The following is a 13,882-nucleotide window of genomic DNA, read 5'->3' as shown; positions in this document are numbered from 1 at the left end:
CTCTCCTGGGCTGTGTGATGCCACCTCATCCATCCATGCTCAGAATGTTTTGCTGTCTCCTAAAACAAGATTCTTGTTTTGAAAAGCAGCATCATGGTATCACAGATGCCCAAAGCAGAAGCCAGGGGTTGCTGCCACAGTCAGGTGCCTGGTGCTGCATTTTATAAAGGATAAAACTTTTCCTGCCGCTATTCCCCCCAACCAACAGGGTAAATGTAATTACATGAAAAAATACCTACACATCTTTTTTAGTCACACACTTTGAGTTTCAGCTTCCTGGTTGGTCCAGATCCTGCTAGTGATACATTCCTGTTGTGTTTTCACCCCAGCCAGCAATCAAGCACCACACAGCCACTCACTCACTCTCCCATCAGTGAGATTGTGGAGAGAATTAGAAAGGTAGAAGCTGGAAAACACCTGGGTTGAGATAAAGACATTAATAGTGAAAGTGAAAGCTGGCACACAAGCAAGGAAAAACAAAGGATTCATTCACTGCTTCCCAGGGCAGGCAGGTGTTCAGACACCTCCAGGAGAGCAGAGCCCCATCACGTGTAATGGTGGCTTGGGAAGACAAACGCATCACTCCATGTGTCCCCCCTCCTTCCCCCCAGCTTTCAATGCTATCATGTGGCAGGGTCAGTTGGGGTCACCTGTCCTGGCTGTGTCCCCTCCCCATCTCCCCTGTGTCCCCAGCCCCCTCACCAGTGTGGCCATACAAAAAGCAGAAAAAGCCTTGGCTCTGTGTAAACACTGATCAGCAATAACAAAAATATCTCTGTATTGTCAGCCTCATGTTCAGCACAAATGCAAACATAACCCCATATTAGCCACTGTGAGGACAGTTAATTCTACCCCAGCCAAACCACTGTCTTCGACTCAGTTCAAGTCAATGTAGGCTTCTACCCTCCTCCAGCAAGCTCTGTTCCCTGCAAAGGAGTTGCAGTGATTTACCTTAACGTGGTCTTTTCCTTCCTTGAACCAAGAAGAACATGAACAGTGCAGCCCATGGCAGCTTTTGCTGCTTCCCCCTGTCCCAGTGGCTGCAGGCTGCTCTGGCATCTCATGGGAGATTTCTGGTGGAGGAATACAGGGTCACAAGGGAGGATCCCTCTGTGCCACTGCAGAGCCAAACCATGTCCCTCCAGCACTACAAGAGTGTCCACACCAGGGGCTAGGATTTGGTTGGCTGCATTGAATTAGTTGAATTTGGGTGTAACAACAGCAAAGGCTCATTTCAGTTCAGCTGAATGTGAGGAAGCAGAAGAGATTCTTTTACTGGAGCAGAAGAAAAATTGAGAGCTGTAGAAAACAGCAAAAGGCAGTGAAATCCCTTGAAAGGGATATTTCAGTGAAAAACAGATACTTCTCTTATGGCTAGTGCTCAATTACTGAATTATAGAGATTAACTATAACATTTAATGAATAGTAATATATCATTACAGTAAAGAAACCATGATTTCATGGTCTCAAAGATTTTTGACTGTGACAAGCTCCTCTTTTTCTCTCTGGGCATCTCCATGTTCACCTGTTTCCCAAGTAATCTGAAGGCACTGGAGGGATGTATGGCCCCAATCAGGGCTTGTAATTAAAAACAATTAACCAATTAAACCAAGCAGCTAAATTGCTCTGTGAGAAGGGAGGATCCATCTGTGAGATGCAGTGGGATTGATGGCTCAGATGCCTGCAGCTCTTGGGAAACTTTTGGCTTTAGATCTGTATACCTGAATTCATCCTCTCATAAATGATATAGAGTATTTCAGCTGGAAGAGGTCTACAGCAATCTGTCTTGCACTGGTAATGCAAAGATTTAAAGGGTTTCATGATCCTTAACTTAAAGCATAGTGGTGGGTGTCACAGAAGCTGGTGAAAAAGTGAATTATGAGGACCTAGATGGTTCAGCTCCCTATGAGTCCTCTCTCAGACCTGTGGGTGTGTGTAATTTCATGTTAAACCTTATTTGTTAGCAAGCAACACAAGGAGGAAAAGAGGAAGAAATGGTTGCCTGGGAATCAAAAGAAATAAAGGGGAAAAAAATAAAAACAGAAGGGGCAAAAACACACTCAGCAGAACATACAAAAAAACGTAGATGTAATTTCTGAACTTTCTTCTTCGCACCCTTCCTCAGGGTTTCCGCTCTGCCCACGCCTCTGGTGGTCACTGTGACACTTTTCTGATAAAGAGGAAGGAAAAACCAGCAGCTGTTGTCCCGGATGCTCGGTGGCAGAGAGAGTGCAGGCAGGGAAGTGTTCCTGATTTACTCCAGCCTGGGAAAGGCAGATCAGCCTGGCTGGAGGGGGAGCAGCCCTGCAGGAAGGATGGGAATGGTGCTGCGAGCAGCCGTGCTCCTGAGCTCCCTTCTGCACTGCAATGGTGAGTCTGGGCTGGGCACGGGGCCCTGCCCTGGCTGTGCTGGGCAGGGGCAGCTCTGCTTCGGGAAGAGCTCAGATTCACTCCTCAGAGTGAGAGAAATGTACTGGCACAAAGGCAATGGGCTGCTTTTTTACAGGGAAAAGAGTTTTTGGTTTCTTTACCCAGTGGTTTAAGTTTCTAATGTTCGGCTTAGGCTGAGAGAATGGTGTGTTTCAGAAAGAGGCAGTGGAGGAGTGAAGTCTTTGCTGTTCCTCAGAAGGCCCAAGGGAGATGTTGGGGGCAGACACTGGCTGAGACCAGAGAGCTGCAAGTTGGACTTTAGACCAGCTCCTTCCCCCAAGCCTGAGTTATTGGATAACTCTGAGCCTGTGCTCTTCTCAGGGCCGGTGGTGGCAGGAAAGCACCAGGCAGAGCAGGAGAGCCAGGCTGCCCCCATGGCAGGAGTCAGTAGCCCAGCCATCAGCCACCTCCCATCCTCATGCCACACTGATTTTTGGGCAGCCCAACCCCTCACACTCCCCACTGCCTGCTGGTGTTTCTCATCTGGTGGGCTCTCCTTGCCATGCTCTTGCTAGGGCTTCACCACCTGGGAGCTGCCTTCACCCTGGCTGCTCTGTGGCTTCATTTTCATCTTCCTTTCCTCCTGCAGCTTTTCTGGAGCTGAGTGGCCCCAGTGAGATCAAAGGTGTCTGGAAGGACTCTGTCACTCTGCCTTGTGCCTATGTGCCTGTGGAGGACCTCGTGCAGCAAACCCTCACCTGGACTGTGGTGCATGACGAGGGTTCAGGTGACATCATCCGGAGGGATGACTCCGGGGACCAGGTTCTCCTGTCTGAGTATAGAGACAGAGTCAGCATCCCGAAGGATGACCCAGGAAATGTGTCTCTCATCATCCTGAGCCTGGAGATATCTGACAAAGGAACCTACACTTGCCAGGTCACCTGGAGAGACAGCAACAACAGCCTGATAGCAAAGGAGATCACCACCAGCTTGGAGGTTGTTAAAGGTAAATCCAGGAAGGAGGCTGTTCAGGAGGGAAAGGCTTGGCTCAGAAAGGCTTTTGGGAATTACAGCAGGTAGGCAGTGACTGCATGTTTGCATGCAGAAGCATTTTGCTGATCAGTGTCAGCCTCCAGCAAGAAACAGCAAATAGGTCAGAGAGGAATTCTGCCCAGGACACAGCACCCTGCAGCTCAGGGAGGACCTGTGGCTCCTCAAGGACCAGCTCAGCCCTGGCTCTATCTGTAGCCAGTGGCTCGATGTTTCCCAGTGGCATGCAGCAATGGGGAAGTCCCAGGAATACTGTATTGCTGTTCTTTCACTAAATTTTACCAGCATGTGCTCGCCCTCCCTCTGTCCAGTGTGGGGGGTTTATAGGGGCACAGAGGCTGCAGACACCCATGCGGTGTGGTGATGTTCACAGGGGTCTGAGGATGATGGAAGAGATGAGGATCTGACTCCATGTTTCAGAAGGCTTGATTTATTATTTTATGATATATATTATATTAAAATTATACTAAAAGAATAGAAGAAAGCTAGCCTTCTGATGAAATCCTAAGAATAGAAAAAGAATGATAACAAAGTCTTGTGACTGACCGAGACAGTCTGGACAGCTGGACTGTGATTAGCCATTAATTAGAAACAACCACATGAGACCAATCACAGATGCACCTGTTGCATCCCACAGCAGCAGATAATCTTTGTTTACATTTTGTTCCTGAGGCCTCTCAGCTTCTCAGGAGAAAACTTCGTAAGGAAAGGCTTTTTCATAAAATATAATGTTATAATTATATATTTTTATATTATTATATATAATTATATAATATATAATATTATATATTATACAATTATAATGGCTACAGTGCGGCACAGCTGAACTCATCCTGTGCAGGGAGGTGATGCTAAAGGCGAGCTAAACCCTTCGTCCTGGGAAGCGGGAGCTGCTGCGGCAGGGGGAGCGTGGCCAGCCCAGCCAGGGCTCCGTGACCCGGCCCCCCTGTGCTCTGTGTTGCAGTGGCAGCCACCAAGCCCATCATCAGAGCGGCGGAGCCGGGGCTGACGCTGCCGGCCGGGGCCAGCACCAGCCTGAGCTGCGAGGCCGGCGGCTCCCCTCCCATCAGCTACCGCTGGTTCCGCCGCGGCCCGGCGGGCACGGCCGAGCTCCTGCGCAGCGGGGCCGAGCTGGCCTGGCGCAGCCTGCGGCCCTCGGACAGCGGCACGTACTTCTGCGAGGCGCACAACAGGGCCGGGGCCGGCGCCGTGCAGCGCAGCGATGCCGTGCGCCTGACGGTCACAGGTGAGTGCCGGCCAGGCAAACCCTCTGCCGAGGGGCCGAGGAACCGCAGCCTCTGCCCTGCCCTGCCCGGCAAGGAGGAAATGCCAAGCGCCTTCAGCGCCCTGACACAGCCCTGCCCGCTGCCTCCAGCCTGTGTCCTGCTGCATTTCCTCCGTTCAGTTTCCTCCTCTTTGAGGAACTGCTCTTTTCTGATGCAAAACGGGATTTCTACTTCAAACACTCATTTATTTATTCCTCTGTGGGTTTTTTGAAGTTCTCCCTGCCTCTATAAAGTTACCCACTGCACTTCAGCAAGTTTAGACAAGGAGTTGGGGCTTTATTTGGAGAAGCAGGAAGAAGGGAGTGATAATTCAGTGGCAGAACAAACCAAGCTGGCCTTTGCTCCCCACCACCGGCTGCGTGTCTCAGGGAGACACACTGCACTTCATTCCAGGCTCTGCAGGACAGTGTGTCACAGGTTGGACTCAATGGCCTCAGAGGCCTTTTTCAGTCTATTCAATTCCATGATGGGCGCCTGGTGGAAAACCTGCAGCTCTCTTTGGCTGGTGACTGGATCAGCCCAGCTGTGAAGCCCCTGATGGCAGAGCCAGGCTCAGGCACCTCCCAGTGGCTGGGAGAGAGGCAGAGCCCGCTGAGCTCCCAGGCACGGAGCTCTGGTGAAGCCCTGGGTGCTTTTCCCGGCAGTGCCGCCCTGGAGGGAGCAGCACAGGAACGGGGCTCGGTGCTGCAGCTGCTGCCCCGCGCCGCCGGCACAGCATCCCCCTCCTGCCTGCTGGGACGGGGCTGCTTCCTCCTGCTCCCACGCCTGGGGAATTCTGCACCACAGCAGCATCTCCATGGTGGTCAGACCCCTGTGTGAACCTCTCCTTCTCCTCACCTTGCAGATGTGCCCACAACAACAGCAGCCTTGCAGAGGAATGTGGAAACCACGGGGGGACTCCACTCAACCACAGGTCAGGGTGAGAGCGGTGGCAGCTGATGGCAGGGGAGGGGTGTTGGGGCAGTGTGCCACCAGTGCTTGGATGTGGTTTTATTGCTGAGGAACAGAGTCTTGACCCTACTGAACTTCAGTCCATATGCCTCAATTTTTAACTCAGATGTATCTGAAAGTAGATCTTCCTTCCCTCAGTTTCCAGTCCTTGCAGGGCTAATATGTTGTCTTTGTAGGAGGGACTGTATGCGTCTTAGCACTGCTGAAAATGCCTTTTCCTAAGCTGCAGATCAAATGGGATGGGATATTCTGCGTTTGGTTCTTTTCTAAAGGGATTTTAGCTTGTTATTTGATCCTGAATAAAAGCTGCTGAGGGGAGGCAGGTGTGGTGTCTCCAGTGGCAGACACAAGTGCTGCAAAAGCCTCCTGAGACCCAACAGAAAACATGTACTTGACCAGGGACAGCAGTTTTGAGGGAGCGTTGTGGTTTCCCATTTGTTTTTGTGGCATGTGGGCATTTTTGCCTGGACTAGAGCGGTTCTGCTCGTTGCATTATGTTTCATTTACATTTATGGTGCCCCCGCAACCACGTGGGGATTGTGGAGGCTGAGGGAAGCTGTTGACAGGTGTTGACTGTTCTTACAGTAAAACCTGAAACAGAGCTGGTGTCTGGAGGTATCTCAGCAATCTCCTGGACTTTGTGGGGCCCCACCACTACTGCAGGTGTGTGTGTGCAGACATGCAAATGCACACAGGTACCTGGTGTGTGTCTATGCAGTTTGGTTATACATAAGTATGTATATATACTACATATAGTATCCATTCTATGACCATATGGTACTACAGGCACTCTATAGTGTATTCATAGTGCTTATTTCTGCAGTTTGCCTTGTAAAGGGGCTGGAGGCATTCTCTTCTGATCCTACAGCTCCATTTCCAGATCTCCTGGTGGTAAAATGAGGTTGGAAATGCAATGTCAGACTTTAACTCATCTTTGTTTTTCAGATCTGCCCATAACAGCAACAACTTCTGAGAGTGGTGTGGGATATCCAGGGAAGAATGAAACAATTCAGGGTAAGAGCAGAACCAAACTGAGAAAAAGATTAAGGGCCCAAATCAGATTCTCTGTAGTCAAAATTAGTATTCTGCCTTTTTAGCTTCAAACTGCATTAACAGCTGTTCTCTAAGGACCCAGATAATTTATGGTGACTCTTTTAAAGATTCTGGATGTTTTTATGGAAGAATTTTAAAAAATGTTGACATATGGGGCACAGAGAATTGTTGCTGTGTTCCTGAGCAGTCAGTCCATTTTTATCTTGGACTGTCTAAGTTGAAACAGCAGAAAAACCTCAATGTGTGCCTCAAGCAGATCTACACATCCTCCAGCTTTGCAGCATTGTGAATGGTTTAGATACTTCCCATACAGAATTGAGCAGCATCCTTGAATGGCAAGCTTTATTTCATGACATGCAGTGCAGTTATCCTGCCCAGCTCACATCCTTGGGCACCTCAGCATGGGATGGACACTGTCTGTACAGCTGGGGTCCCTTGGTGAGGTGTACACAGTGCTGGGACACATAACACCACTCACAACCACAGCACCAAGGCTCTGTGGGGACACAGCCCCATGTGCTCAGGCAGGGCTGGCCTTGGGGACATGGTGAATGTCATGTCCCTGCTGCTGCTGTCACCCAGGAGGGCTCCCCTGTCTGAAATCCCTCTGTTGTATTGCTTCAGAGTTCCAGAGGACTGGCTTGTCCCTGTACATGGTCATCCTGATTGCTGTGGTGTGTGGTGCTGTGGTTTTCCTTATCATCTCTCTTATCGCTTGCATTAGAAAGCCCAAAGAAGGTGAGTAGAATGTTCTGGAAAAGCTGAATGTTTTACACATGCCCAGCATGGCTTTACCTTTAATGAGTTTTGGGGCCTGGAGCAGAGCTGGCAGCCACCAGCAGGCAGGAGATGACACAGATGGTGGGAGACCCAAAGAGGCAGAGAAGTCCTTGCAGCCAGGAGGGTCTTCCATGCACCAGCTGTGGGATTGGGGCAGCAGTGGCCCTGGTGTTTCTGACCTGCACTTGAGCTGTACCCTCCATCCCTGCTCTGGCTCTGGGGCAGCTGAATCCCTGCCCTGCAGCCCATCCCAAGGTGTGTGGCTCACTCTGCCACAGAGCCTTGGGATTGTTGTTTCCCACTGCTCCTCACAGACATCCCAGGGCTCAGACTCACCTGCCTGGCCAGGTTCACAGTTCCAAATCTTTAAAGTCCCTGGCGGAGGGTTCATCCTGCCCTGCTGCTGGGAAGAGCCTTTGGCAGCAGGTGCTGCTCAGCTGTTCCTGCAGTTGGCACCCACAGGGAAGAGGTCACTGTCAATTCTCCCTGTTCCATGTGAATTTGTTTCCTCTCTGGTCTTTGATCACAGGATCCATTCACTGAATGCTCAGAAACCCCTTGACCAAATGTTCCTTGAAGCCCTCTCCTCACCAGCTGTGCAGGGAGCACACAGATGTGCTTTGAGTTATGAGATCCCACAGACTTCATTTTCTCCTTTGTTTCACTAATGACCCCTCTACGACTCCATGCTACCAATTAATAATAAAATTGTCAGATATTTATTTTACCATTTTCCTTATTTTTCTTCCCCTTTTTTTTAAAGGAATCCAGAATAGCTACTTTCAAAACTGTTCTTTATTGACTTCTAATGAATAGGGAAACTGTGGACTTCTAGTTTCTAACCTCAACTTTATCTTTGACATTGGGTCAAAATAACCCAGTTGTGTGATAGCTGAGTTGTTTTTGTTTTCTTGGACTGAATCCTGGGAAACTGAGTCATCACCCACTTGACATGATATCCAAGGCTGTTATTTTTATTCTGTCTTGAGAAGTCATTTTCTTAAACCAAGAAGTTAAACAAATTCTTTTTTAAGGAATGTAAATATAAATTATTGACAAAATTCTGATTTTTCTTTTCCAGCTCAAGTCTATGATGTAAAATTGTGAGTATAACCCTTTCTCTGGCACATTGATGGGTCCTGGGGGGAGGTATCAGAGCAGAAATAAATAGTATTAGCTGTCATAATGAAAACCTCCTTAAGCAGTCTGGGTGAAGAAGTTCATAGTTAGCTCAACAGCACATTGTAGAATGGCTTGTGGGTTTTCCACAGCAACAAATAATGTAGAAGAAAGACCTTTTTCATGGCAATATCAGAATTGTAGAAGAGAGCAAGGGCTGCTCTTTGACTCCTAAGCCCAGGGGAGGCTACTGAAGATGGTTGCCAAGGCTAAATTCTCTGTGTTTTTCCAAGGCTAAATTCCCAGTGTTTTTTCAAATGCAAGTGAAAGGAAAGGAACTCTGCTTCTGGAGACCACTGGTTATAATCTGCTTTATCCTGAAAACATCCCTGGCTGAATTTGTTTCTTCTAACCATAGCTAGGAAGGAAGTTATAACTATTTCTAAACTCAGGTTTCACATCCTGATCCACTTGTAACCTGTGGAAGTTTTACTGAAAAGCCTCATAATCTGGTCAAAACATACAAGCAGAACCACTTCTCTAGGTATCAAGTGCTGCTAATTTGAGTATTACAGTGGGCTGTGCCAGCATCCCAGTGCTGGGCCTCCCTAGCAGTGTGTAAGGCAGCAGTTTAAAGAACATTTGAACCCTGATCAATGGAACAAATGCTGTGGTTACATTTCTCCTCAGAGGCTCTACCTTAATTTTAAAAATATTAGATACCATAAGCCAGACAGTGGATGTGAGCTGTTTTCAGTTCTCAGTTTACACTTCCTCCAATATTTTTTATAAATATTTTTTCTCTTCAGCAATTAGGTGATTTTGCAAGAAATGGTGGTAATCCATTGCTTGCATGCCCTTTGCTGCCTCTCCCTGGAAACTTTCTCAGGGTTGGAAGCGATGCTGCTACAATGCCCACCAGAAAGCAAAGGACAAAACTCTCTCCTTCAGAATATTGCCATAGTCCAGTGGCCTAAGTTTACCCAGGTTTGGGTCAGACTGTAATACTGTCAAAATCCTGATGGTTGGAGATGCTTTGTTTACTCTGGTTGCTATTCTTTTTGTTTTTTTTTAATTTCAGCCACAACTCAAGAGCAGCAGCTTCCTCAAGCACAGGTCACTATGAGGAACCCATCTCTGCCACTGAAAACCACTATGTGATGGAGCTTGGGGAAAGCAAAGTCTCTGAAGAAGTAAATAAGGATGTGTCTGGCTGTGTGGCAAACGCCCAGGAATCTGAGTATGAAGTAGGGGACACTTCCTGAGACCCAGCAATGCTCTTCAGATACCAGTCCTGAGGAGCACCTTCACCCAGGCAAAATACATATTTATTTTCCCTTCTGCCCCTGACAAATAGGTTGGATAAGCAGTGGTTGCTCTCCCTCCACAGTCCCTGCAGTGAAAATGCAGGAACTTCAGTTACAGACTGCTGTATAGAATTTCTGATTTTGTTTTCCTTGATTCCCTTTCACACCTGTATCCACTAAAGCCCTTTGAATGCTGCAGATCCCAGGCTAGGAGTACTGTACTGAACTTACTGCTGTATCTGTCCCAAAGGAGCAGTGTTTGCAGCCTTTGTGTGATGGGAGGAGAGCCAGGGGTGCTCAGTGTAACCTCCCCATGGGTGAGCAGGGCAGGATGAGGCTGGCTTGGGAATGGCTGACCCCCATCCTGCCCACCTGATGCTGCACAGATTTAATATAACAGATTTTTTAGAAACAATGGAAGGCAGATTAAAGCCAAGAGAAACTCAGGAACCTGCCACAGCAGGAGAAGCAGTGCAGGAAGCAGGAATGTCCTTGCTGTCCTTGTGATGCCCTTGATCCCCCTGCAAGCCCTGCAGTGAGGTCCAGGCACACTGGCCACAGCTCTGGCTGCTTCTGGCACTGCAACCAGGCACTTTCTTACTGAGCTCATCTTCTCTGTTCTCTCTTTAAGTGCACGATGGATATTTGAAAGAAATTAGGTACTTTTCCATAAGTCTGGAGTAGGATTGCTTACACATGCCTCACATATTTTGCTGTGTGCGTTTCTGCACAACTGGCTCATTCTGGAATGCCAGCAAGCCACTCACAGCCCCACACTAGATACTCAAGAAGTACTTTCCTCCCAGCTTAAAAGGCCTGAAGGGTAAGTTATGAATAATTTCTACTGCCCTTAGTTAATCTGTTATGCAGAGTTATGGAGGAACCTTTTTATAACAATCGGGGCAATTCTGTGTCCCATTAAAGCCATGCAGGCAGGTGTAAAACAGAGGGAGTGACCCAAGGGATGAGCAAAATGTTGGTAACACAGACACTGGATTAATGGGCCCCCAGCTGTGCTACTCACACTCAGGACAGCTCTGCATCTGCAGGCCTCTGAGCATCAGTTCAAAACTCACCAGAATTCAAACGGAGTATGAGGTGCTAATGGAAAGGTATTCCGGTCAAAAACCTGGATTGTGGTACTATAAAGTCCATGGAATGTCACAAACTTATGTGTGCATGTTGGCCTCATCTTGGGTTTAGCAGAGCAAGAAAAGTTACTGAGAAATGTTGTAAAGAATAATAATTGGTACAAAACCACATCTGTGCCAACAGTCTCTTAGAAAAAAGAGAAGAAACAAATGAGCAAAGAGTGCCCATGGGGGTCAGGGCTGAGAAGGTGAAGAGGCTACAGCTTGTTTACAGCTTCTCTGAAAAGGATGCAGAAATTAATGATAATTATCTGGTAGCACTTTCGAAGGGGCAAGGAAAAGCACTTCTTTGTATGCAACACAGAAATAAATGTGGAACACAGTGCTGCTCATCCAGGGCTGAGAGCCAGAGGTCTAATGGGAAATTAGAGGAATTAATGATTAGAAGTTCATCAGAATGCACAAACTACCAGGCACTTATCAATGACCTTATCCTTTCTCCTGTGCTACAAGTTTTATTTCTCTTTATTAACAATATACTTAAAAATCAAGGGCTGAAATCTTGATTTCTGAATGAAAAAGAAATACATGGCAGCTACTGGTGCTGTCATGGAGAAAACTGCCAACATGTACATGCAGCTTATTGCAGATGTGGAGAAAAGAGGTGTGAGTGCGTGTTCTGCTGTGTGAGGTCAGAGGGGTGGGAAGGAAATGTGGCAGGAGCTGGAGCACAGCCCATCCACCTGAGCTCAGCCTGACTGCTGTGGCCACTGGAGGGGGAATGTGGCCACCTGGAATGACCCGCAGAGCTCTTCATCTGAGGGCTCTGATGTGGCCAGAGCTCCAGCCAGAGGAGCAGGGAGCACTGAGGGAAGGCAGAGATGCAGGGTGTCCCACTGAGGGACAGGGTGCTCAGTCACACTGAGCTCTCACTGCTGGAACCCCATGGGTAAGGGCTGCAAGGAATCCCACAGCTTGCCCCAAAATCACTCCATTCCAGCTGCACTGCAAAGCCACAGGCAATGCAGCCCTCCCAGTGTGGTTAAACAGCAGTGTTATCCTGGCTGGACAGCCAGCAGCAGGAGCTGATGATATTAAATACAGCTGTTGTAAGGCAAGCTCATTAAACTGAAAATAATTCCATGAATTCTGGTCTCCATGTGGTTTGTGTCTGCATGCACTGTGGGACAGCTGGACAAGGTCCAGGTCCAGCTTGATCTGGGGTGTACCTGGGGTGAAGAGCAGCTGCTGTGCACCCTGGGCAGTGGCAGAGGATGAGCTGAGGTCACAGCAGCTCATCCCTGTGGTGGTGTTCACAGGGGTCCCAGGATGAGGGAAGATATGAGAATCTTGACTCCACGTTTCAGAAGGCTTATTTATTATTTATGATATATATTATATTAAAAGAAAATTATATATTAGAACTACACTAAAAGAATAGAAGAAAGTATTTCATCGAAAGGAAAGGGAAAAGGAAAAGGAAATTGAATGATAATAAAATATTGTGACTGACCAGAGTCCAAGACAGCTGGACTGTGATTTGCCATTAATTAAAAACAACCACATGAGACCAATCAAAGATGCACCTGTTGCATTCCACAGCAGCCGATAATCATTGTTTACATTTTGTTTCTGAGGCCCCTCAGCTTCTCAGGAGAAAAGATCCTAACAAAAGGATTTTTCATAGAATGTGTCTGTGACACATCTCAGAGCAGCAGATTTACTAAACCCAGAGCTGAGCCAGCCTCTGCAGAGCACTGGGAGGAGGAGCTGGGCAGCCTGCAAAAAGCCAGCCTCAGCTGGTGCTGAGTGAGCCTGCAGGGAGCAGCAGCAGTGGTGCGTGGTGACTGCAGGTAAGGGACATCTGTGGTGCCTGGGGAGTGCAGCCCACCTGCAGCACCAGGAAAGAAACGAGAACTCAGAAGGCATCGAACACATGGGGCACTTTCCTGGAATCAGGAGCTGTTTACAAGGATTTGGCCAAGCTAAAAGCAACCCAGAACTAATGTCATTGACCTGGGAATTCCTGGGAAGGGAAGTGAATTTTTCAGAGAGAGCACTTGTACATCATGTTTCTTCTGTCACACAAGCTTTAAGGGGAAATGCTAATTTACACCAATTTCTGTTTCTTGAAATGGAACAAGGACATGTTTTGATGACTGACTCTATGATTATCTGATGTGACAGAACTGTGGTGTGAATGGCTGGGGGAGATCACACAACCAGCTTCTGAGGGACATCCAAAAACTATTTAGCAAAATACACTGTTGAGTCAGATCTGTCAGTTAGCTATGGCTGGACCAAACAAGAAAGTCTAAGGCAAAAATTGCTTCTTTTTTGAGTGCACATGGTTGAGAAAGAGCACTTTAAGACCCTTCTTCTTAGATTATCTACTTTTTTGATTATTTGCTCATAGTTGAGTATTGAATTTCATCTCCTTGAATGCTAAGAATCTTGTTCATCACCAGAAAAATGATAGCAAACTTCTGTGGCCATTGGCAAATTCTGTCAGAAGATGAATGTAAGATGTAGTCTCAGCAGAGCTGGTCCCTATGAACAGGGTCTGAGTCACCATGGGGGGACCAGGGGACTTTACTGTGTCACTTGCAGATTGCCCAAGATGAGCAGCAGAAATGGCAGAACAAAGAGTGCCTGCGCTGTGCCACTTGAAGAAATGACACTGGAGAGAATGTCCTGTCCTGTGTGTGGGAGGAAGGTGGGTACCTGGGGGACAGGCTGCAGTGCCTCACCTGCAGCACTGCGTGGGAGAGAGCAGCAAGTTAAACCCAGAGCAGAGACACTGGAATAAAATACTGCATTTTAATAAACCAGGTATCTAGCCAGCATGGCTGAGACATTGAAGGTTTTTCTTCTT

General features: G+C 47.8%; 1 protein-coding gene across 2 annotated transcripts; it reads left to right on the top strand.

The window, feature by feature from the left end:
• The first annotated feature begins 1,659 nt into the window (after nt 1-1,659).
• On the top strand, nt 1,660-12,116 carry LOC131563918 (V-set and immunoglobulin domain-containing protein 4-like). 2 transcript variants are annotated; one of them, XM_058814134.1, is made up of 9 exons: nt 1,660-1,794; nt 2,126-2,370; nt 3,020-3,376; nt 4,385-4,666; nt 5,551-5,619; nt 6,603-6,671; nt 7,335-7,448; nt 8,572-8,593; nt 9,691-12,116. In XM_058814134.1, the coding sequence occupies exons 2-9, from the start codon at nt 2,211-2,213 to the stop codon at nt 9,872-9,874; spliced, it is 1,257 nt and encodes a 418-aa protein (XP_058670117.1). In that variant the 5' UTR covers nt 1,660-1,794; nt 2,126-2,210; the 3' UTR covers nt 9,875-12,116. The 2 variants fall into 2 exon arrangements, with proteins under 2 accessions (XP_058670117.1, XP_058670116.1); XM_058814133.1 differs by having other exon boundaries at nt 5,551-5,625.
• The last annotated feature ends 1,766 nt before the right edge of the window (nt 12,117-13,882 follow it).

This window comes from Ammospiza caudacuta, chromosome 14, assembly GCF_027887145.1.
Source record: "Ammospiza caudacuta isolate bAmmCau1 chromosome 14, bAmmCau1.pri, whole genome shotgun sequence".
Classification (NCBI taxonomy): domain Eukaryota; kingdom Metazoa; phylum Chordata; class Aves; order Passeriformes; family Passerellidae; genus Ammospiza; species Ammospiza caudacuta.
This window is presented reverse-complemented; position numbering and strand designations above follow the sequence as displayed.

Coding starts and splice junctions, on each gene's coding strand:
- LOC131563918 (XM_058814133.1), top strand. CDS start 2,211: ATGCTCGGTGGCAGAGAGAGTGCAGGCAGGGAAGTGTTCCTGATTTAC. Junction 6,672..7,334: donor GAAGAATGAAACAATTCAGG/GTAAGAGCAGAA, acceptor GTATTGCTTCAG/AGTTCCAGAGGACTGGCTTG. Junction 7,449..8,571: donor CATTAGAAAGCCCAAAGAAG/GTGAGTAGAATG, acceptor TTTCTTTTCCAG/CTCAAGTCTATGATGTAAAA.